The sequence below is a fragment of the Ctenopharyngodon idella genome, chromosome 16, assembly GCF_019924925.1.
Source record: "Ctenopharyngodon idella isolate HZGC_01 chromosome 16, HZGC01, whole genome shotgun sequence".
NCBI lineage: Eukaryota > Metazoa > Chordata > Actinopteri > Cypriniformes > Xenocyprididae > Ctenopharyngodon > Ctenopharyngodon idella.
Window position 1 is genome coordinate 14,083,182 of NC_067235.1, and position 24,682 is coordinate 14,107,863.

At 36.8% G+C, this 24,682-nt stretch overlaps 1 protein-coding gene across 7 annotated transcripts in view; it reads right to left on the reverse strand.

The window, feature by feature from the left end:
- Positions 1 to 150: 150 nt before the first annotated feature.
- The window catches only part of col14a1a (collagen, type XIV, alpha 1a), a 155,313-nt gene continuing 130,781 nt past the window's right edge, over positions 151 to 24,682 (reverse strand). For 5 of the 7 annotated variants that reach the window (XM_051866485.1, XM_051866486.1, XM_051866488.1 and 2 more), the window contains 9 exons: positions 20,564 to 20,617; positions 17,043 to 17,096; positions 16,077 to 16,148; positions 12,945 to 12,980; positions 10,390 to 10,456; positions 8,970 to 9,158; positions 6,514 to 6,591; positions 5,803 to 5,958; positions 151 to 2,018 (listed from right to left, as the gene is read on the reverse strand). In XM_051866485.1, coding sequence (XP_051722445.1) covers positions 1,747 to 2,018; positions 5,803 to 5,958; positions 6,514 to 6,591; positions 8,970 to 9,158; positions 10,390 to 10,456; positions 12,945 to 12,980; positions 16,077 to 16,148; positions 17,043 to 17,096; positions 20,564 to 20,617 — 978 coding nt within the window. In that variant the 3' untranslated portion in view covers positions 151 to 1,746. Of the gene's footprint in view, positions 3,195 to 5,802; positions 5,959 to 6,513; positions 6,592 to 8,969; positions 9,159 to 10,389; positions 10,457 to 12,944; positions 12,981 to 16,076; positions 16,149 to 17,042; positions 17,097 to 20,563; positions 20,618 to 24,682 lie in introns of all 7 variants that reach the window. The other 2 variants (XM_051866489.1, XM_051866490.1) reach the window with 2 other exon arrangements.

Here is a 24,682-nt window from a genome sequence, read left to right on the forward strand (position 1 = left end):
GTGCATGTTCCAATATGTAAGCTCATTATCCCAAACATGTTTATTAAAAAGAAAATGTGTTATTTTAAATGTAATATTTAAAACTTTCTGTGGGCGACCAATTAGCAGCACACAGAACGGAAAACCACAAAGGCCAGACGAGACATCATCTCGAGTCATTGTTGCAGTACAGTTTTATTGGTTACAAAAACAAATAATAAAGTAAAAATAAATTACTTTGTAGATTCAAAGGTCTGGGGATGTCTTTCCACTGGCGCCCGCTCCACATGCAGTTTGATTCCTTCTGAAAGGACGGTAGACCACAGGCCTAACTCTAACTCTTCAGGTCTCTTTCACAGTGAGCAGACCCAATAGAAACAGGACCACAGAGACACGAAAGGATGCCATGCTCAGCTCTTCTTTTATAGAAAAACAGTTTGAGAGCTTTCACTGCATCCCCTGCATGACACTTCGTCTTACAAGACCATATGTACGTAAAGGAAGTTCACATAAATGTGCGATAATACAATTACGATCCAGACAAATTGTGCGGTGTTACACAAGGTGTTACTGTGACGTACCAATGAAAAACGAGGAGATTATGTTTGGTTCATTAATAAGTGTGTTTAAGAATTCAGCTTTTCATAAATAACTGCTAGTGATAAGAACATCAAAAGCATCAACGGAGGTATTTTCTTCTCTAAATAAAATAACTTAAGCAGCCAGTTCCAGATAACTGCAAAATGCTGTAAACATTTGTGAAATTTCTTACATAGCAGATCACCAATATGCACTTAAAAAAAATACACAAACTGTACAGACACCCCCATTATCATTTACAAAAGATATGGACTACACAATTCAAAACCACTGCGCTGCAATAATCCTTTTGTTAATCATTTTTGTTGATTTCCAGTAAAAATATCAGTAAACATCCTTTGAAAAGATACATTTACATAAAGAGAAATAATGTGGAAGATTTTAAGACTTGTTTTTAGAGAATAAATCTTTGTTTATTTTTATGATGACGTTTTTTAAGCATAAATCGAAATATAATGAGGGAAATGATTTAAACATGAAAAAAAATTGCCATATATATTTGGCAATGCATTTGGCTATATATATATATATATATATATATGTGTGTGTGTGTGTGTGTGTGTGTGTGTGTGTAAAATTGTACATGTATATATATATATACACACACACACACACACACACACACACACATATATATATATATATATAATACATGGCATTTTTTGTAACTATATTAAATTATTATTATTATTATAAAATAAATATTGAATTACTTATATTTTACAAACCCATTGTTTTTTTTTAAGTGTAAACCTCAATAGAAAAAAAAAAAAATATCTGCCAATGAGGTAAGAATAAATGATTCAATATAAATATATTTTGTGGGAAAAAATTCAGTATTAATATCTAACACACTTTTTCTTCAAGCAAATGTATCTTACTTTTTAAAAGAATGTTTAGATTTTTACTGGACAACAAGACAATTTTTTTTAATGTTTTCTTTCTTTGAACTTGCTTTTCATTTCATTGGCTACATGCAGCCTCACAAAAGACAGAAAAGTCACTGAATGAATATCGGCACAGTTTCATTTTCTAATCTTGTCCACACACCCACCCCTATAAGGATGCATATAGCAGGCACTTTTCGGATTTCCCTCAGTCCTATCCTGCAGGATATTCTGATGAAAAGTGTATGTGGACGGTTTGTTTGCTGGCCACCCACCCAGGCTATTCGGCCTTCACTTGTACTTCCGACTCACCGATGCTCCCGTCTTCGGCCGTGCTGCGGGAGAAGCGACGCATGCCAGGTGACCTCATCCCCACCGTGTCACCGGGGTGGGCGGGGCCAAGCCTGGAGGCATGGGGGTCAGGGTAGCTGGGTTGGTAGAACTGAGGAGGGTAGGCACGGTAGCCACGGTAAGGGTCCTCGTCATCCTCCTCGTCGTCGTAGTTGGTGGCGGGGCCGTAGTTTTGGTAGGGGTTGGAGGGTAACTGTTGTACTATGGGAACATGGGGGAATTAGATCGGTTGCCATCTTTTTCAGTCACCACCACCAAGTGAGCAGGCGTTGAGTTAGAAAGAGAAGGAAACAGCAAAGAGATAAAGGCATAAAATCAGAGCAGAAAGGAAGAAGGGAGTTGTTATTGTGATTAGCTTACTTTAGACCAAAGGTTTAGCTGGTTAGCATAGCTTAGTTAGGCCCAACTGGTAAGTATCGATATATTCGGACAGAACGCAAATACTTCAATAAAACATCTACTATAATATCCACCTTATTTTTAAGTAAGAGCAGGTGCAGCCATTAATAATCTGAATGTGCAAGAATCCTGGTGCCATTTTAGTAGTACAAAAAACAGTCTGTTATGCTGTTTGATATTGCAAACTGGTTTTTGTTACTATGATCACATAAACACACTGATTTGTAGAGCAAATGGTTTCACCATTTATTGCACTTTGTTATTTACCTATAGTTGCTAATGAATCGGAAGTCTCACAGATTCACAGAAAATAGCTTACCTCGGCATTGCAAAATAAGGTGGAGTGACTGATTAATTTTGGAGGGCTCTTAAAGCGCATAGTTGTGTTGCCATTAGCATTATCATGACAATTTTCCTGCAGCTTCAGGGTGATTAGTCATACAAAATTTTATGACTCAGGTGATTGGCTCAAAAAAATCTGGCTGCAGAATTGAGCACCCATGAGCAAAGATGGCGGATTTCAAATTACATACTTCCAAGGGTCCTGCACCAGGCAAGCAGCTGCCATTAAGACGAACAGGAATGCTATTATAATTATTATAGACCTCCTGGTTTAGACGTGGGTTTAACAATCTCATAAAACAAAATAAGAGGTCATTAAAGCCAGAAAGGGTTGAAAACACCTTATTGTTTGTCTGAAAACAGACTAAAATTGAGGTTTGCACAATGCTCAGAAGGGTTAAAAAAGCATGGGGCTTCAATGGTGGTGACGTTTTGAGGGTTTGGGGAACCAGGTAGATGGTAAGAAGGGATTTTCGAAGGGCATTTTATGTTCTGGATTGTGAAAAGACCTTCCCCCAGATACAGTCTTTGGTGTTGGCCCATGGAAGGAGGTGGGATGAAGAAATGAAGGGAGAGAGGAGAAGAGCAGGTGGCTCTCTACTGTTTCTCAGTAGTCATTCTCATACTGCTCTGGACCTTCACATGTAGGTGTGAGACAGTGACGCCCCGGTAAAAAAGGAGAGAGACATTGCGGTAAGTGTAAGCCTGATATAACCCACATGATGCTTTCAGCAACACCTCAACTGCCAGACTCATACTGTAATCTTTACATGGTGGCATTTCAGAAGGAGAGTCAAGGATTCTCAGTAAGGCATTAAAACCTGGTCAATACACATAAAAGCTACATTCTCTCATTAGAAGTGAAGTATTATCCCAGAAAATGAGGGCTGAATACGTTACAGAGCAATTCACAATACTATTAAGCTGTGTTGCAAGATTTTATGCTGACTGTGAAAGCTTAAAGCTATAACCTTTATAGATCTTAAAAGTGTTGATGCATTATTTTATCTATTGAGTGGAATATTACACTGTCATTTAATGGCCTTACATGGCAGAAACCCCAGAGAAAATTAACATTTTTTTTCACAATACAAAACTGCAATAATCCGTGAGGCGTTCAGTAGAAAGCCTTGCTAGGATCTGATAAATCAATTATTTAAAGAGTGCTGTCCATTTCTGTCCAGCCTTTCTCATATTAAATTGGCTTACTGAAATACTGAAATCTTGTAAGCACACAGCTTGCTCTTAAACTTTGATAGAATTTAGACTCCATGAGAAATTTATTAGTAGAATAACTGTTTGGGAAGGGCCAGTTTAATAGGACAAAAATCTTTGAGTCAGACCACGAGCTTGTTTAAAGCAATGGGTTTGCCTTTCATTAGCATTTATGGAAATACAATCTCAAGTGAGAATGTGCAAAGCACTTCAAATGGATGCAGAGTATAACAATATAGAAGATGGTGCAGTATGTTCTCTCATCAGTTTGCTCTATAGTGATTATTATTAGTGAAGCCTGACGCAGTCTTAAACCCACAGCTCAATAAGGACTCATCAGGGACGCTGTTTCCAGATTAACTCTATAATTGACATTCAGATGTACAGTATCTATGGTTACCTTGATACATGTAGATTCCATTGGGTTTCATTCACTATCTGGGCATATGCGCCTATTTGTGCATAAAATCTCTTTCTTTCTGTCTGTATGTCTATCTACCCAGCTAACAGGGAAAGTTCCTAGAACTTTAATGTTTTGGCAAGGTTGTCACAAAGTTATGAACAAAAGTTCTTCCAGTAACATTAACAGAACGTTCGTTCAGTGTTATCTGGTCTTTAATTATGTTATCAAAACATCAGCAAAAAAAAAAAAAAAAAAAAATGCTACTTATACATCATGGCAAGTTTTTTCTGAAACATTTTACTAAAATGTTAGTCTGTTTTTTATACTTTTTTGTTTTTTACTTCATAATACCTTTTTCAGATGGTTTAGAGAACATTTAAAAGTAACATTCCCATAATCAATCAATCAATCAATCAATCAATCAATCAATCAATCAATTAATCTCTCTATCTCTCTCTCTTTCTCTCTCTATCTATCTATCTATCTATCTATCTATCTATCTATCTATCTATCTGTCTGTCTGTCTATCTTTAAACACAATCTGTGTTTGATTCTACTTATAATCCTGTTTGCTACCTCAATTCTAATTCAGGAAGCAGAGTGGATTGGACTGGAGCTATTTTTTTTTATATTGGTGTCCCTAGTAAACAAACAAGAATTTAAATTACATATTTTAAAATACATTTATTTCATACTAAGTATTCTTCAAATATATTAACATATTTATTGACATATCACTTAAGACTTATATAAAATTATAATTAAACTTTATTTGGAGTATTTCTTTATTGCACAATGCACATTTCTTAATATTATGCCTAAAAAGTGTTTTTTAATAAGCCTACTGTAATTCTGTGTATATGTGTATATTGGGATTGTGGTGTCTTTGTCTGTCAGGCAGTGCGAATAAGATCATTTTGTTTACATCGGCATGAGTTTGAAAATCAAATTTCATTGGTTCAGACTCATGTCATCGAGAATTTGCTATGAATATTCACAAAGTTGGAATGTTGTGCTTTACAACGATACCAAACTTGTGCTGAGGGAAGTGCCAGTCGTCCAGAAGCGAGCAGAGAAAAAGCATTTTTCATGGTCAAAAGAAAAGGTACTTCTCTCAGAAAATGTACAAATAAAGATACTTTTAGATATTTAATTGCTATTTGGAGATCGCTAGACGAGGGCTTAATGAACACATTTTTGTGAAAACATCAAATTCGACCAAAATTGAAATTTTTCACTTGTTTTGCCTGTAGCTCGAAATTAGCCTGTGCGAATCCGACTCATTTTGACAGCATGGGTCACAAATGTATTTCAAATACATTTTAGTATTTTTTTCTTTTTTTTCCTTTTTTTTTTTTTCACTAGGGGTGTCAGTGCATGTAGGCACCCGCTCCATCATTTAGAATAATATGCATTCAACATATGAACAAATATATGCCCATTGTGAATCTGGAGAAAATTTCACCTGAGATTCGCCAAGAAACTTTTCTTTATGCATAAGATCACTTGAACACAAATATTAGAAAATTAGACCCACTAGATTGTATCTGATAGAATAGGGTTTGAATGAAATTGAGAAATGTTGACAGATAGAGGGAGTTTTTGGGAGACAGAAGAAAGGATTACCTCCAGCGTTGTACCCGAGACAGGAGTTCTGGTCACAGTAGCCGGGGGGTCCAGCAGCACCAGGGCTACCAGGGGTACCTGGACGTCCTGAGGTGCCTTGAATTCCAGGTCTCCCTGGAGGGCCCTGACTTCCTGTCCGACCTTCTCCAGGAGGCCCTGAGTGGGATAAAACATTGAGCATTAATATCTGCCTCATAAAACTCAGCTAAACTCCACACCCATAGTGTGTCTGGATTTCTTCCTCACAAAATACAAGTTTTAGCTTTTGCCAGTCCACATCCTTCTCAGATGTCACTAGTTCTTACAGCTATGTTGCTTCAATGAATCTCATTTGTGAAGAATATTGATCAAAACACAATTAACAATGAACCGTCGCTGACATTTTTCAAAGCCTATACTGACCAGCCGTACTGCTAAAATCAATGTGAAAACATTTCTCTCTGACCCAAATATTGTTTCAATATCTGCTTGATATTCTAGACAGCAATCAAAGGAACCAAAAACAGATCAAGATGTGTGCAGAGGTTATTAAAACTTTGCAAGCTTGTGTTTTCTTTGACAGAGGACATTTAATAATGGAAACTCCTGTAGTCTGTGTAGTATGAAGAGAGTTTTACTTTTTCCAATTTGAATTGTAATTAATTTTTACTACTTACTTGAGGACAAAGTCATTGATTTTGACTTAAAAGTAACATTTGAACAGTCTCTCACCTGGAGGTCCTGGAGGACCACGAGGACCTTGTGTCCCTACCCCTGGATTGCCCTTCTCTCCCCTTTCTCCAGGGAGACCTAGACAAAGAGATGGAGAGCTGTTAGAACATGCAAACCCATCTGAAGTAGCTGTATTCTTCTCTGTCCATGTGATTTAACCTATTCCACACCCCTAGAAGACCACAGGGAAAGAAATAAAAGGCCTGGTGGTGTTAATAACAGATTCTGAAAGGTTTGTTGTAATTATCCGTCGGTAAGATATCAGTGGGAGCTACAGCAAAAGGGAATATCTATCTATCCATCCATCCATAATACGAATCCACAGTATGTATGTATGTATGTATGTATCTGTTTATCTATCTATCCATCCATCCATCCATCCGTCCATCCATCCATCCATCTAAAGAAGTTGACATTGGGAATAAAAACAGCAATCTAAGTGGTCACAAAAAATACCCTTGAAATGAATGAATCTGTTAACAAGACCTCCTGAAACAGATATGGTTTGTCTCTAAGGGTCTGAACACTCTAAATGTAAGCAGCTTTTTGCCCTGTGGGCAGTCTGATCTTCATCACCTCTGAACAAAACTGACAATCTACAAGAGAACCTCTGAATGGGATTCCTCATTATTGGCTCCATGTTAACATAAACAGACAAATATCCCCCCTATGTTATCCCTCATTAGCAGATCTGTTTTGCCCTGAAAGCATCATCTCCATCTCTGCATGTTCCTGTTTGATATCTGAATGTTTGAGTGTGCAGACCCGAGAGAAGCAGCAGTAATGATGGTGAAATAGCTCATGCTGAAACCAAAGGCTGTGTCAGAGCTGTCCTAACTGAGGACAGGAGACTAAGCACTGTGCACACTCACTCATGATAAAGAGTTGCTTTTGGCATTGGGGTCATGTAGATCTAATGCAGATTGTGTACAGTCTTTTTCAAGTGGGAAAAAAAAGATTTAGAAAAAAAAATATATATATATTTATTAAATTATATTTATAGAATTAAATGATATTTATGGTTTGGTTCAAACCTTATATCTTCATTTAATATTTATCAAAAATATTTATTTTCTCAAAGACAACAACATTCATACAAAGCAAAAAGATTAGTTGCTATAAAGACCATTACTTATATTTATAGACATAAGCCAAAATGCTACCTAATGTAGGTCAAGTTATTTTTACAACTTTTTACAACTGCTAATTTAGCTATATGAAAGTAGAATTTTCACTGAAGATAAAACTAAAAACAGCAAGTCAATGTTTAATTTGGTTTTATTTACTATAAAAAGACAACCTAGAAAGACCTTAAAGGGTTAGTTCACCCAAAAATGAAAATTCTGTCATTAATTACTCACCCTCATGTTGTTCTACACCCATAAGACTTTCGTTCATCTTCGGAACACAAATTAAGATATTTTTAAGGAAATCTGAGAGCTTTCTGTCCCTCCAGTGACAGTCTACACAACTACCACTTTCAAGTCCCAGCAGGGTAGACATCATTAAAGTAAACCATGTGACTCCAGTGGTTTAACCTCAAATTTATGGGTGCTTTGTTTGCAGAAAACAAAAAACAAAAACATAATTTACCACTTTATTTACAAAATATTAATCTAATGCACATTTACACAACAACTTCTGCTCTTGCGTCAACACGCGAATGCATGGTTTATAGTAGTTATCAAAGTGGTAGTTGCGAAGGCTGTCAATGGAGGGACAGAAAGCTCTCAGATTTCATTAAAAAGATCTTCATTTGTCTTACGGGTTTGGAACGAAATGAGGGTGAGTAATTATATTGGATAAGACCAATAAAAAATACACTTTAAATAAATGAAACAATCATTTCACTTTTTTCAGTGCAGTTTTTGGGATATGTAGTTGCTTAAGAGCAATTCAACTGTTACATACTAAAGAGACTAAAGCATTGGTCTATCTTTGAAGTATCTGTTTTGTTTCTGTTTTTGTCTTACATTAAGCATACAAAAAGACAGTAGTTTACATATTGTTTATGATCACAGGTTGTGTAGGAGAAATGGTGTATATGAGAAATAGGACTTTATCGGATAGGATCACTGAGGTCATGCTATTTGGTCAATATTATTATAGCTTCAAGAACACTTACCCTTAACTGCAAGAGCAACATTTCTCTTGAGGACCATTAACTAATCATTTTTCTTACTACTAGATTTGAAAGTAATCCAGTATACACTGTGCATTTTGTTTATGCATCTAAAACCCCTCTGACCTACTAATTTTGCTATTATTTCCAAGCACTCACAAACTATTTCTCACAATTTAATCTTTAAAAATATTGATTCAGCCTTTTTACCCAACAATTTAATGCCTACAAATTCAAAACACATGCACGTACTGTTGCACTATGCATACTGAATCAGCAGTTCACAGTACCTATCAATGCAGTAGGTTATTTCAAATGGAAAAAAAATGTTTACCTCTCTCTCCTGGGCGGCCATTTTGCCCACTGGCTCCAGGGAATCCTGGTCTGCCAGGAGGACCCTGCTCTCCCTGTGGCCCCGGAGGTCCTGGCCGACCGGCCTCACCTGGTGGACCTTGTACTGTCCGTACTGAAACAGACTGACTGGGAATCTGGTTCAGGATAGAGTTGTAGCGAGACAAGTGACCTGAGGGGGAGAGAGGAAAAAGAAATTAGGTAAGAAAATATTTACTTTGTGGATCTTTGTGGAACTTACATTGCAGAAGTTATATGACTTCCTCTGAGTCATGAGGTTGGCAAATGAATAGTGTTAGATCTAATATACATGTTCACATACAGTACACTAAAAAATCTTATTAACCATTCAAACTTTTGAATGTTTTTGAAAGAAGTTTCTTTTGCTCACCAAGGGTGCATTTATTTAATCAAAAATACAGAAACAAATACAATATTATGAAATATTATAACAATTTAAAATAACTGTTTTCTATTTTAATATTATTTAACATTTTAATTCATGTGATGGCAAAGCTGAATTTTCTTCAATGTCACATGACCCTTCAGAAATCACTCTAATATGCTGATTTGGTGCCCAAGAGAAATTTCTTATTATTATCAATTTTAAAAACCGTTCTGCAACAGGTGCTGTATGTAATTTTTTGAATGTTCTAAAGCATAAAAATACCATAATATGTTTTCAGATATTTAGGAAACATGCTAAATTCACATACTTGTTTCTCCGAAAAACAATGTTACACAAAATTACTCTACTTAGAAATGTGTGTTCCGTGTCGGAATGTCTGTTTTAGTTTTGTTCTGTGTGATCCCGCCCACTCCCAAATTACCCAATAGTAGTTCAACACCCCGGGTTGCCAGTTGTTGGAAACATAGCGTATTGCAGCCATGGAAGCCAGCAAACCAACTGGGTCAGAGATCGCAGATTCTACCCACCTAAAAAGCCTTGTCATCCTTCTAAAAAGCTCTATATACAGAGGCATATTAAAACATGGATAAATCAACTCATCAACGTACAGTGTAAGGCTCGTTGCCTTCCATTGTCAATTGCACTTGTTCCTGTTGCGTGTCTTTAATCTGGCAACCCACGCGACCGTTCAGTCTGAGGAGGGGGCGGGGGAAACAACTTTCTCCAATATTTTGAATTTGGACTGAAGTACCAATTTCAACACCTAGCTGTTAATATTACATACTGCACCTTTAATATTTTTGTGTAAACAGTGATACATTTTTTACATGATTTTTGTTGAATAGAAAGTTTAAAAAAGAAACAGCATTTTATTTGAAAATAAAATCTTTTGGAACAATATAAAATTCTTTACTGTATCTTTTGATTTATTTAATGCACCCCAATAATTTCTTTTAAGAGCAAGCAAGCAAAAATATACAAATGATCAACTCACTCTGAATGAGCTGTTCACAAACTTGTCTTGCTATGGCGCGGACAGCGGCCTGAGACTGCATGTCACCCTTCAGAAACAAACAACATGGGATTAAGGCAGGGATGTCTTTCTGTTGTTTTAGATTAAATGTTATAATCATTTTAACTCATTGCCATGTGTACGAACATTACACACTATGAAAGCTACAAGAAAGAACATGTACAATGAGTCTGATTAGCCATATCTCAAGCACTTGAACTATCTATGTTCACTACAGTATGATTTATTCTGTTTCCTCTATGCTGGCTGCAAAAAAGAGAGCTGCAAAAACTGAGACAATCAATAAAAAAGGCAAGATATTCTGTTGGCTCTCAAAGTCTGGACCGTTTCCTGAGGAAGAGCTTTAGGGTGGTGAATTTTGACTCAGAAATACTGGATTCAGAGCATTTCTGTGATTTAGAATGACACAAAAAGAATGTGTTCCTACAATAGGACATTCAGATTAGTGGGCGATGAATACAAGTGATTTTCCATTGGCCTAGTTCTAAACCATTCCAATAAATATTTTAATGAAAATTATTTCATAAGCTATGTTTTTGTTAAAAACAACAACAAAATCTGAAAATAAGGAGTTATACTGTATTATATACATATTCTGTGGTGGTGGGGGAAAATGGTCAATTCTGCAGCACCATGATTTATCTTAAAGGATTAGTTCACTTCATAATTAAAAATTCCTTATAATTTACTCACCCTCATGTCATCCAAGATGTTTATGTCTTTCTTTCTTTGGTCAGAATGAAATTAAGGTTTTTGGGGAAAACAATCCAGGATTTTTTTCCATATAATGGACTTTACAGCTTCAAAGGGCTCTACATGATCCCAGCCGAGGAATAAGGGTCTTATCTAATGAAACGATCAGTCATTTTCTAAAAAAAAAAAAAAAAAGTTTTTAACCACAAATGCTCTACGATGTGCCATGATTGACGTAATCACATTGGAAAGGTCACGCGTGACGTAGGTGGAAGTACCACGGTAGGGTGAAAAACTCATTTTCTCCTCCAACTTCAAAATCGTGCGACATTGTTGTTTTACCTTTTTTGTAAAGGCCGTTTGACTTAGTCTTTGCACGTTCGTACTTTCACCTACGTCATGCGTGATCATCCCAACGTGATTACGTAATGTGTGGCGGGTCGCAGTGCAAGTCGAGCATTTTTGTTTAAAAAATATATACATTTTTATTATTTTTAGAAAATGGCCGATCATTTCGCTAGATAAGACCCTTATTCCTCAGCTGGGATCATGTAGAGCCCTTTGAAGCTGCATTGAAACTGCAATTTGGACCTTCAACCTGTTATACCCCAGTAAAGTCCACTATATGGAGAAAAATCCTGGAATGTTTTCCTCAAAAACCTTAATTTCTTTTCGTCTGAAGAAAGAAAGACATAAACATCTTGAATGACATGGGGGTGAGTAAATTTCAGGAAATTTTAATTCTGAAGTGAACTAATCCTTTATTATGAATGTTTGTAGTAATAAGTCATTAAAATATTTTAAAACTTTTTAAGGATATGGGCTTGATAAAAAAAAAAAAAAAGATTACTCATTATTGCTCTCTCTTATAATTATGCTTTAGTTGCTGTACTTCTAAAAAAAAAAAAACACTAAGCAAGTGGACAAATCGTGGTTGGTATCAGTCTCAGCATGATCGTGGACCATTCACAGTCCATCTAATGTAAATCGCACAAAAAATGCAAAGAGCTAGAAAAAAATCAACAGTGTGAGATTCAATCAAATTGTGAAAGTCAGTTTTTATCAGTCTGCCAAAAAAATTTTATCACACTGCAAACACAATGAAAGCTTCTGAGGAAGTACTAGAGTACTTTGGATTTTATATTAGTTAATTTGATATTAACTTGAGTATTGTTTTAAACAGATCATTGAAGCAATATTTAGAACAAGCAGCCACTTTGTTGTATGCCAAACTACAAGAAATAATGATAATAAAAAAAATACAACTATTTTGACCATATTCTTCTGTGTGCTAATGAATTTTCCAACCCACCAGCACCAGTACTGACACCTAAAAAACAAGCATTCAGCCTGGATTAAGACCACAAGCTGTTGTGACAATAAACCAACAACACAAAAATACGCTTTAGCTGCTTTACAAGGAGGCTAATAGCCTGTACAACGTGGGTGTTTAATTCCCCCAATTTAACACTCTCCACACGCCCTTTGTGTGGCGGACGGTACCACAGCAGTGAAGAAATCAGAATAAAAACACAAATATATTGCTTTGTGAAAGCTCTGGACAGAGTCTCACTGTGAAGCTTGATAGACAACTTTAGCTATACCAGTACTATTCTTAATGCTCCCGCAGCGGCTAAATTAAAAACCCCAAGCATATAGAGAGAGTGTGAATAAAGGAGCTATAATTCAGCGCTGCTGCTGCTGTGATTTTTTATCAAGAGGCCTGTCAGCCAGCTGCTTAATCCTGCCGCTGATAAACCATGCCACATGCCACCACCCCAGTCTAAACTCCATGACAGTTTAGATGCAGATTGGAGACTCACTCTCTCTCCTCGTTCGCCTTTAGTGCCGGGAGGCCCCTGCAAAAAGAGAAAAAGAGAAAACGAGTGAAGACATTTCTGAATTCTTGGTGAGTCACCGATCGGAGAAGAAAACGACACAAAAGGAACACTTAATGACTGTTTGGAGAGGGAGATTTGAATGTAAGAGCTGACCAAATTGATCACGGAGCCAAAGGCATAAAATGGATGCATCGCTGACCTAATGTGTTGGAAAACAGACCGGGATTCGTGGCCAGAGCGCCGTGGCTGCTAAACAATTCTGATATCATAACATCTGGGTTAAAATGAGATGTAACCCTCACTGGAGGCTCTGGGGTGCATATACACTCATCATGAGCATATGTTGCTGTTGTGCTAGAATGTGTGAGAATATGATCATAGTTTATTTAAAGTACTGCATGTAATTTCACACATTAGACCAAGAGGTTATGACTCTATATCTCTATTGTAGTAGAATTAACAAAGCCCTGCTCTACTATAAACTGGGTTAAATTTGATCATAAACCTGTCATCTTACTGACAATCTCTCTTCCAGGGCTTATAAAGAGAAAGATGTACAGGTTTCAAATCAGTGTTGAGAGGCCACGCTGCAGTCGAGCTCTGCAGATGTTCCTCAAGACTGCGGTGAAGCATATGGTTCTACTTTACAAATCTATGAGAACAAATGCAAGGTAATAGAGCTCCAACATTAATACAGGTGTCACTCAGCAGGAAACTATCAGCTGACGTTAATTCAGATCACTGAATCGCTCATGTGCTTCTCACATACAAATGAGAAATAAACATTTCAGTCAGAGGCTCTGTGTAAACAATACCTGAGGTTTCTCAGTTTGTTGGTCTCTCTCTCTCTCTCTGACTGGTCAGACTGTATACGGTGTACATTTTTCAATAGGTGCTTCATAGCCAAGCTCTACCAGTATGTAGGATATACAGTATCTCATGTGGAGCTGTCTGCTCCAGCGTTCATAAATGATTTCTAGGTATAAATAAAGTGATTCCTTAAATCATAATAAATACTGTAGATCAATTTCTAGCTTCTACACCTATGGTCTTTCAATGGAAAATCCCCCCTCCTGAAAAGATCAGGGTAGTCCATGCTGGTTGGTGCAGGTTTGGTGTTACTCCAGCACAAGGGTGTCTAATTCTGCTCCTGGAGGGCCACTATTTTGCAAAATATAGCTCCAATTCTAATTAAACGCACAAGCTAATCAATATTTCAGGATTACTAGAAACTTCCAGGCAAGTGTGTTGGGGCAGGTTGGAGCTAAACTCAGTGGGACATTGGCACTACAGGAGTGGAATTGGACACCCCTCCTCTAGCTGGAGGGCCATCATAATTATTCTGTTCACCAGGAAATGTTGTTTGGCCATCCAGCATGGTTTTACTGGCACGTATGGTTCACCAAGGCAGAGCTCAAGAATAAGGATTTTCTGCTGGGCCTGCTAACATTTTTACTGTCCACACCAGAAAACATTGAGATATATATATATATATTTTTTTTTTTACTTTTAGCCATGTATTTTTATATTTGTTGCAAGAAATATTTTTATTTTTCATGTTTATTTTTTCTTTTTCTTTACATTTTTTTTCTTTTGTATATCTAATTCAGTCATAAAACTCTAGATGGCAAAGGCTGATAGGTCTTTTACATGCAATTTGCTAGCAATCACATTGCTTATTCAATGGCACAAGTTTATTGTCCTCTGCTGATTCTGCAGCCAGTGACATTGACTATGTTTACAAGGAAATCAGTAATCTAATTATTGACCTTATTCTGAATACGGCAATATTCTAATTAAGGTGTTTACATGAGTTGCTTTTAGAATATTCCTTTCATGTTCCCCTTTTACATGTTATAGAACATAGATCGATTAATGGCACACGTCATTACATCCCCATGCCACGCCGTCTGACGTTCCCTCCAGAATTTCAAGCATCAACATACACTTAGTCTTCGTTATGGTACCATATACATGCTATACGTGCTATACCATTTGTCATGCTATACGTGCAAATAGACGACAGTGGATACAAATTCTCCAGCAACAGGCCTCCTTTGTACTTTCATTCGGCAACATTTCATTCATGCCACCGCGACAAACTCAGAGGTACTGGATAAGAGATGATATGAGAGGAATTTGATTTGTGCCTTCTTGCTTGAAGCTATGCTCTCTTGTTTGCCTTCAAAAGGTTGACCACTGCCGTGTGTGTACATATCCTGTCACGAAAACTCCCACACAATGTTAATAGTGTGATTTAGGTGTGTACATGTCTATAATACACTTCGATAATGAGACTAAAAGTAGGAATACTCCACAGGCATTAATATGATTTGTGTTTCCTTCGAGTATGATAAATACATTAATATTGTCATATCCATCAACGTGCTAAAACTAGTCTGAGAGTTGTCATTATTGAAATATACACATTTACAAAAAATGCTATTTTTATATATAAAAAGAAAACATGAACAAATATACTAGTTATAAAATGATGGCATATGATGAAAACATTACTGACATTCTTACATTTAATCTAACTAAAAATTTAAGTTTTCAAGGCATAACATAATGTGCAAAATTAACAAATGTAAGACCGAATAAGAGAAGGCAACACAGCCATGGTGAAAGTTCTGTCAAGTGGCCTGAAACCGTCTTGGCCTGGCCCTGAACCAGCTGGCCATCCTTATTGTTGAGCCCTGCCAAAGTAGGCCTTCTGGTTAAACTTGTTGAGAAGCCTAATGAGAACACCAGCATACCAACACCAAAACAACTTTGTCTTTTTTAGCAAGTATATTCAATATCAGTTGAGTGTGGAACCAAAGGACCAATTTACTTGACTTCATGTCCTCATATTGTTTTTTTAATTCTGGTCTCCCTTTTTTTCCATCTTTGGTGGTCTGGTACCTCAGTAAGAATAATGCTGGAATCTGACAATCAAGATAATGACTCAGTGGCAGGACAGTCTGCAAGAATGCAATGTTCCTTCTACTAAACTCCACAAAACCACATTTATAGAACTGAGCCGAATAATATCAGTAAGCTGAAGAAACCTGAGGACATGACCAGCAGTCTACAACATTCTGACTTTAGTTTGTGTAATGCAATACTCACAGGTAGCCCCTGATCACCAGTTTGCCCTGGTGGTCCACTTGATCCTGGAGCCCCAGGAGCACCAGGGCTGCCCTAAAATAAGATATTGAGAGGACAAAAGTTAATGACCAATTCTCAGAAAGACTTAAAGAGTCTAGTGCAGGGGTACACAAGTCAGTTCCTGGAGGGCCAGAGGTCTGCAGAGTTTAGTTCCAACCCCGAGACATATACTTTTTCAAATAAGCCTGAAGGACTTGATTAGCTGGATCAGGAGTGTTAAATTAGGGTTGAAGGGCTGTGGTTTTGCACCCCTGCTGGGCCCAGTTGTTCAAAGGTAATCTGATCGGATTTTACTTTTGGTTGGATCAAATCTTGAAAATGGGTTGTTCAAAAGTAAAAAAAAAAAAGGATTATGAAATCGAATCAGATCATGTAATCCAATCTTAGCTTTGATTTGGATCAAACCTTCAGTTTGTGTTGTTCGAAACTTTTTTGTAAGATTGGGATACCTTTGATCAAGATTATCCTGATCCCAGTAGAAGGGAGTATTCAGGAACAGTATTTCAGTATTTCAGGAACATAATACAATAAAACTTTACATTTTTATTTATTTGTTGTGAGTCAGATGAGGGCTATGCAGCCCCTAAAGGGACATGGTGATGGAAAGAACATTTGAGATGAGAGAAAAAAAATCTTCAAAATAAAAACACATTCTACCTGTTGTTCTTTACATAGCTAACAGCCTACAGTGTGAAATGTGATCCCATTTAGAGCATTAGTAATCCAGATTTGGTAATCTGAAAAAGTGCATCTGGATCAGGGTGCTCCAATCCGATTTTGCCTTGAAAAACTGGCACAAAAGTAAGATGGATTACCTGATCCTGAATAGCAAAACATGGGATATCCAAATCCAAATCATTCTGATCCAGATTAAACTTTTTGAACAACTGGGCCCTGCTGGTCTAGTGATTTTTTTATGTTACATACCATTGGTCCTGGAGGGCCCAGTCGTCCCTGGGGTCCATCTTTACCCGGTAGACCCTAAAAAGAAAGAATTTCTGATCATCATTATGCTTTGTTTAAAATAAAAATCTGTAGAATATCAATATATCTTCTTTTAGCACAGATTATGAACAGTACAACCCAGAAGTCACAATTCTTCTAAAGGAAAGAAGAAGGAAAGAATCCTGCGAGCACCCGTTTTGATTCACAAGCAAATGACTGTCAAACTCACAAGTTGAATCAGTTTGAATCAGCCTGACAAAACTCACTCAATCCATCAATGACTCACTAAATGAACAGCATGTGTTCAACTCTGGCTGACCTCTGTACATTCACATCATGAACCTCTTCTGGGTCCATTCAACAGCCAGTGATTCCAATGCAAAAGACCTGATCCACAAACGCTAACAGCAAAGTAACAACAGAACAGGTGGAAATGAAGGAGTAGAATGAACTCGAACGAACTTGAACATCCATTGCACTACTGTTTTAATGTAGAATGCTGGGATGCACCTAAAGTACCTCAGTAGGGGAAAGAGACTCAACAACAACACATTACTGTCAGATCTGTCTGCACAAATTATATAATATGGTTCTGGCTGCTGTTTTTTAACCAGTGATCCAACTGAGTCTAAGTGTTCTGCCACTCAACATGCTTCATTGCCTTAAATATCAGGCTCTTTTGGGGAAAGAGTCCAGTGGAAGGAAGGGAAACAATGTAACATTTAAAACGCCTCAAGTGTAGCATACTTTTGGAGTACCACACTTCAAGAATATAAAGCCTCAGAACAGTTCTGGTGCACGTAACATATGCAGTCCCATATGAGTGTTTGAGGTCACAGAAGATTTTCTCTCTATATGTGCGTGTGTGTCGAGGTGGATAAGAACCTCCCTCAAGAGAGATTCCAAACTTTTGAATGTATTCAACAAATATAATAAGAACAAATCTAGTTAAAAATGATCACGGCATGATTTCACCAAATGAACACAAGAAAGATTTAATAATTTTCATTTATATTCTCCAATATAACAATAAACTTTAAATAGATTCCCGGAAATGAATCGAATGTATCATCTCAAACACGTTATTGAATCACTTGTGTGATATTCACAGTGTTGCTTCATTTTATATTGCCAGAAAAATCATTACAAATATATTGTGAATATTCAATACCATGCTTTGTACAATTGTTCTATTGTCTCCATGAAGTGTATTTGTAGGTGAAAATCCCAGAAGTATCCAGTAATTTCTTCTGTACTTCATTTTGTACCACTTACAGATGACAACTCATTAGTTAACCTTGGAACAATAATAATATTCTTTACAAATGTTCTTTTTAGAGATTATCATAAGTTCAAAGCCAAACATCTGCTTTCTTTGTTAAACTGTCATAGTGAGTTACAGTGTAAGAAACCACAGCAGATTTATCCCTCAACCTGCTTTAAATCAGCTCTGTAAGCAGAAGTGTGGTCTAAACACCTCCATTTGTGCTGCTTATTTTTCTTTTCTGATGCAAACTGACAGACTTATTCAAACATTTTCACTCAGACTGCTCATTACTAAACAGAGATGGCAAACTTGCGCTCCCTCACCAAGACATTAACATTTAATTACACTACACGGCTTTGGGAATGGTAATCGAATAACCACCTCATGCATATTTTTCATTACAGTTCACAGAATGAGTCTAGTGTTCCTATGTCTCCAGTGGCGTTTAATCTGTATAGACTACTATTCCTTTCTTCTAGAAATGGCAATATTAAAGTTTAAACACCTCTTTATCTGTGACGATACATGCGGCACGAAACACCCAGACTCAGAGGATGCAATTATATTTCACGTGTTACACGTGAGCTCATACTAAAATCACCTCAAGAATCTGTGAATCACAGGTGTGATTCCGTAATGTCAAAAAAGGCTTTGCTCACAAGTTGCTTAATTTGGTTTGGAGACGAGGTACAAAATCAATAACGAAAACAAACACGTTCAGCGTTTATTATGACAGTCTAGCGGGACAGATCTGATTAGTTCAGGTTGTGGTGTTATTGACTAGCAGTCCTGTAAATTGAATCTGTGAGGGGACTCCTTCAGTGTAATCAGATTTGTTCAGACACAGAAGAACACATAAGCTTCATTTAATGAGTTGCCCACGTGGAATCATTCTTACATGTCAGGACTGAAAAGTGGCCCTCAAAGTTAACATTTGCATTACCTGTGCATTAAAGAGTTAATCATGCAATTATTTATTTTTTTTTTTAAATGTGCTCTAAAAATGAATGCATTAACACAAATTTAACAATTCATTAATGCAATTTAACAATTCATGCCCCCTGACCAACTGCCTCTAGTGTTAATTTCAGCTGGAAACTGCAGTAATTTGTATGTATTGGCGCGTATCAAACTGCCAAAGTCATGTGATTTCAGTGAACGAGGCTTTGTTACGTCATAAGTATTTTGAAATTTCAATGGTTCACCACTGGGGGGCGTGACTTTGGCAGTTTTATACGCGCTCCGAACCACTGATTCGAAACAAAAGATTCGTAAAGCTTTGAAGCTTCATTAAGCAGTGTTTTGAAATCACCCATCATTAGATATTGTTGTATAAAGTCGTTATTTTGTTTTTTTGGCGCACAAAAAGTATTCTCATTGCTTCATAACATTAAGGTTGAACAACTGTAGTCACATGAACTGTTTTAAATATGTCTTTAGTAGCTTTCTGGGCATCTGAAAGTGTTAATTATCTTATTGCACCTCTCAAGATCCATAAAGCTATTAAAAACATATTTCAAACAGTTCATGTGAGTTCAGTGGTTTTATCTTAATATTATAAAGCGACGAGAATACTTTTTGTGCGCCAAAAAAAAAAAAAAAAATAACGACTTATCAACAATATCTAGTGATGGCCGATTTCAAAACACTGCTTCGAAGCTTTACGAATCTTTTGTTTCGATTCAGTGATTCGGATCGCATATCAAACTGTTAAAATGCTAAAATTACGTGACTTTGGTGCTTCGAACCACTGATTCGATTCGTAAAGCTCCAAAGCAGTGTTTTGAAATCGGCCATCACTAGATATTGTTGAGAAGTCATTGTTTTGTTTTTGTTGGCGCACAAAAAGTATTCTCATTGCTTTATAATATTAAGGTAGAACCACTCACATGAACTGTTTTAAAAATGTTTTTAATACCTTTATGGATCTCGAGAGGTGCAGTAACATTGCTGGCAATAGAGGCCTCACTGAGCCATCGGATTTCATCAAAAATATCTTAATTTGTGTTCCGAAGATGAACGAAGGTCTTAGGGGTGTGGAACCACATGAGGGTGAGTAATAAATGACATTATTTTCATTTTTGGGTGAACTAACCCTTTAATACCTATGTATTACCAATGAGAACAGGCTGGAATATCACACAAAATCATTTGTAACTGTACAACTTTTTTTTCCAACATTTTTTTCCCCCACATCATACAGTATAGTTTGAATTGAGTTACAAAAGTTGCTTACTCTTTGTCCTGGAGGTCCATCTCGGCCTGGTCCTCCACTGGCACCTGGTACACCCTGAAAGTAAATAAACAGACATAGATTTTGACAAAATATTTGGCCTTTGTTGAGTAATAAATGTTCAGCCCTGTTGTTTCACATGGCCGTCATTGGCAATTCGGCATACACAGAATGTCTTCCATTCTCACCGGCTACGGTATTGACATTATCTAAGTGCTCAATCTCAGAGTTGAGGAGGTAATCGAAAGTGAGGACAGTTTGTGTGGTCTGAGTCATTGTGATCTGAAGAGCTGCCCTGCTATGAGATCTTAGATAAAAAGAACATAAACTGTAGCCTAATCCTTGAAGATCTGGGTTGGTAACTAAAATACTTGTGGGCTCTCTTGTGAAACACAAAAGAAAATATTTTGAATTTTTTTGTCCATACAATTAAAATCAATGAGGTCTAGTGTTGTTTTGGACCCCAGTGACTTTCATTGTAAGGACAAAAACATGAGTGAATGAAACACGATGAAAGATTCTTCAAAATATCTTCTTTTGTGTTCCACATATGAAATACAAGTTTGGAACGACATGAGGTTGAACTATCCTTTAAAGCACTAAATCCACAAAAAAACATCAGCATTATGACACAGTTTGAAATGTCTACCCCAGACGTCACTGCTTCCACCTCACAGATTAACATTTTCAATCTCTCAGTTGAGCATTTCTCTGCTTCACTTGCATCACTCTTTTAACAATCCCGCAATCCCCAGCCGCTCAGCTCCTATAGAGTATGAACTGAAAATGCTTGTTCATCTCTAGGTGGACAGGTAAAAATACACTATTTTAGATGAATCAGCCTCCCTCTTCGTAATGATACAATCTTTCATCGCTTCAGCTACAATATTACAAATCAAGACGTTCAGCTCAACATCACCCCATATATCAGCACCACACACACACTGTCGCAAAGGCTAAAATGGGCTTCGTTTCATCACGAGTGGACTCGTAATTCTGAAACTATGTGTGAGGGCACTTCTAACAGTATTATATACTGGGCTATCAGTGCCAGCGGCAGAGACATACTGAGGAGGAGATGCGGCACATGATATGGAGGACTGGCAACCAGCAGCCAATAAATATAATTCACAGGCTGACAGGATAGATTAGCCCTGAGTGAGAACTGCAGGCGTATCTGCTGCAGTATGGCAAAGACCACTTCCTCCATACTGCCAACATAACTCTGAAAGAACTCAATACCTGGTGCTAATGGAAGCAAGGGTGTGGATGGCCCCTCTGCTTAAAGGAGGATATCCATCTCAAGCCAAGACGTCTTTAAGGCTAAGGAACGTATGTGTGTGTATTTGTACTTTGACCACTGGAAAAGCCAGGATGTTCTTTTCGTCACCCTAGACAACTCCAGGAGATTTTTCTTGAGTGGTTGTCACTGGCTTCACATCAAACAGTCATTCCTCAACAAATGGAACTGTCACTGGGAATGTTTTAGAAGCCTTTTGGTGACACTTTCAGCAGAAAACTAAAAACCATCACCACAGAAAAGGGAGAAATTTAACAAGCTTCTGAAAGAGGCTTTGGAAGCATAAAAGTCTAAGACATCTGCTTGAGGCAAAAGTATGAATTCCATCCTGCCTGCTTACAACTGTCTTTTGAGTTTAGGCACATTAGATTCTCCCTAAAAATAACATTGTCAAATGACAATTTTCATGTCAAAATGCTTGATTATGATGAGGCAGTGGTGTGTGGTGGATTGGAATGAGTAGGCAGAGTCGCTTGTCTGGGTTTGGTTTAGAGATGTGCACGAGCACTCGAGCATGGGCGTTTCCTCCGAGGAGGCAAGGAAGGCAGTGCCTCCTCAAAAAAATAGGATGAGAAAATAATCCATATTACATATAAAACAACACAAATATTACAAATTATGACATTAAAAAGAGCGCAAGTCACTCGTATTTCTTAAGGAACACTGCCCAACAGCGACACACACAGGTAAAGTTACACAGGAGACATGCCGCCCTTTGCTCTTATAGGAAACAATAGAAAATCATCAGACCCCCGGTGTGCGGTGGGTTTTGTGGGGGGTAATTGAGAATGAATGGGGGAAAGTCACGTGAGAGGATGGATGTAATTGGTTATGATTGGATATGATTGGTTTGTGCGATAAATCCCGCCTCTTGTTGACGTGCGTTCTGTGCGTCAGTTTGACTGAACAAATGATGGCGTCAATGGGAAGACTAATTGAAAAGTAAGTAAACAGATCACCCAGTTAGATATCAATGCTTTGTCACGTCAAAATCATTTTTTTTTTTAGTGCAATCAGCTTGGTGCAAATACATCTTCGTGTCTGTGACAGACGGTGTTTACGGAGCATGACTGATGATCCAAAATAGCCTAAGTTGACAATTAAAAAGAAAAACATCAATACACAAATAAAATATATTGTTTAAATTATTATTGCCTTTAGTTATTATTTTGGAATGAATGTAGAAATGCTTAAAACACTAACTTGAGAAGTTTGATGAGACTTCAATTTGAATGAATCTTTGGTAACACTTTATTTTAGGGTCTTTTAACTAGTTGCTTATTAGCATGTTATGTTAATAGCATGTTAGCATTATACTAGAATATTTTCTATTTATTAGTACTTATTAAGCACATATTAATGCCTTATTCTGCATGATCTTATTCTACATTCTTAATCCTACCCAATACCTAAACTTAACTTTACTAACTATTAATAAGCAGTAAATTAGGAGTTTATTGAGGGAAAAGTTGTAGTTAATAGTTTATATGTGTTCCCTATACTAAAGTGTTATCGAATCTTTAATATGACTCTGGAACATCGAGTTGTCTCATCAAGGGATTCGTTACTTTCGGGTTGATCTCGAATGCACAACATCCTACAGGTTCTGTACAGAAAGCAGACTTGATTAGTTCACCGTTTGTCGTTTGTTGAACTGAAAATGCTTCTTTTGTCATGTGACATGACAGCCGTATTGGAGACAGAAATGAGTTCATAATCCCCAAACTTCCTTACAAACACGGGTAGTCAGTTTTTTTTTTTTTTTTTTAACTCTTACAGTTATGCGATGCATTTCGTCTCAAATTGTAGCTTTTTATTTCTTACAATTTATACATTTGTGAATTTCTGTCATGATAGTTATTTTCCATCACACTGAATGTGGTAATAAAGAGTTGGTTAATTTAAACTTCATCCTTATAACAGGGAAAACTTACTTTGATAAAGCAAAGATATCTACATATAATAACAACATATAGTTGTAATACTAATGTAATGTTGTTTGTTGTAAGATACTGAGCCAGGAAGCGGTCACAAGACAAAAGAACGAACGACTCAAACCCGAAGACTCGAGAGGTGAACTAATCAATTCTCTTTCTGGTACAGACTGCATAGCTTCAGCTTATGGAGATATGATGAACAAAAAGAAGACAAAAAGAACGGGTCGGGATGACCGGGATGTGAGGTAATTTTGGGACATTTTGTAAAATGCAATAAAATCCACAATCTGTGATTTGTTAATTCTCTCGAACCTTTTTTTAACTGACAAAAGTAAAAGAAAAGTTTTCCAATGTTTTTACTGACCAACTTAATTGTATTTTGTAAATATATATATATATATATATATATATATATATATTATATATAGGTAATTTTGGGACATTTTGTAAAATGCAATAAAATCCACAATCTGTGATTTGTTAATTCTCTCGAACCTTTTTTTAACTGACAAAAGTAAAAGAAAAGTTTTCCAATGTTTTTACTGACCAACTTAATTGTATTTTGTAAATATATATATATATATATATATATAAATGATTTTGATGGCGGCAACACACTCCAAAAATGTTGGGACAGAGGCAAAATAAAAGTGAAAAGATTATAGAATATCCAAGTTAAACTCTTTTGAAACAATCCACAATTAGCAGGTGAATTGGTAATCGGTGAGGGTTATTTTAATTGGGTGTAATAGGAGCTTCTCTGTCTTTACAAGCAAAGATAGGTCATGGCTCACCACATTGTGCCAAATTTTATGAGAAAATTGTCAAACTATTCAAAATTCACATTTTTCAATGCAAGATTGCAAAGAATTTAGGTCTTTCACC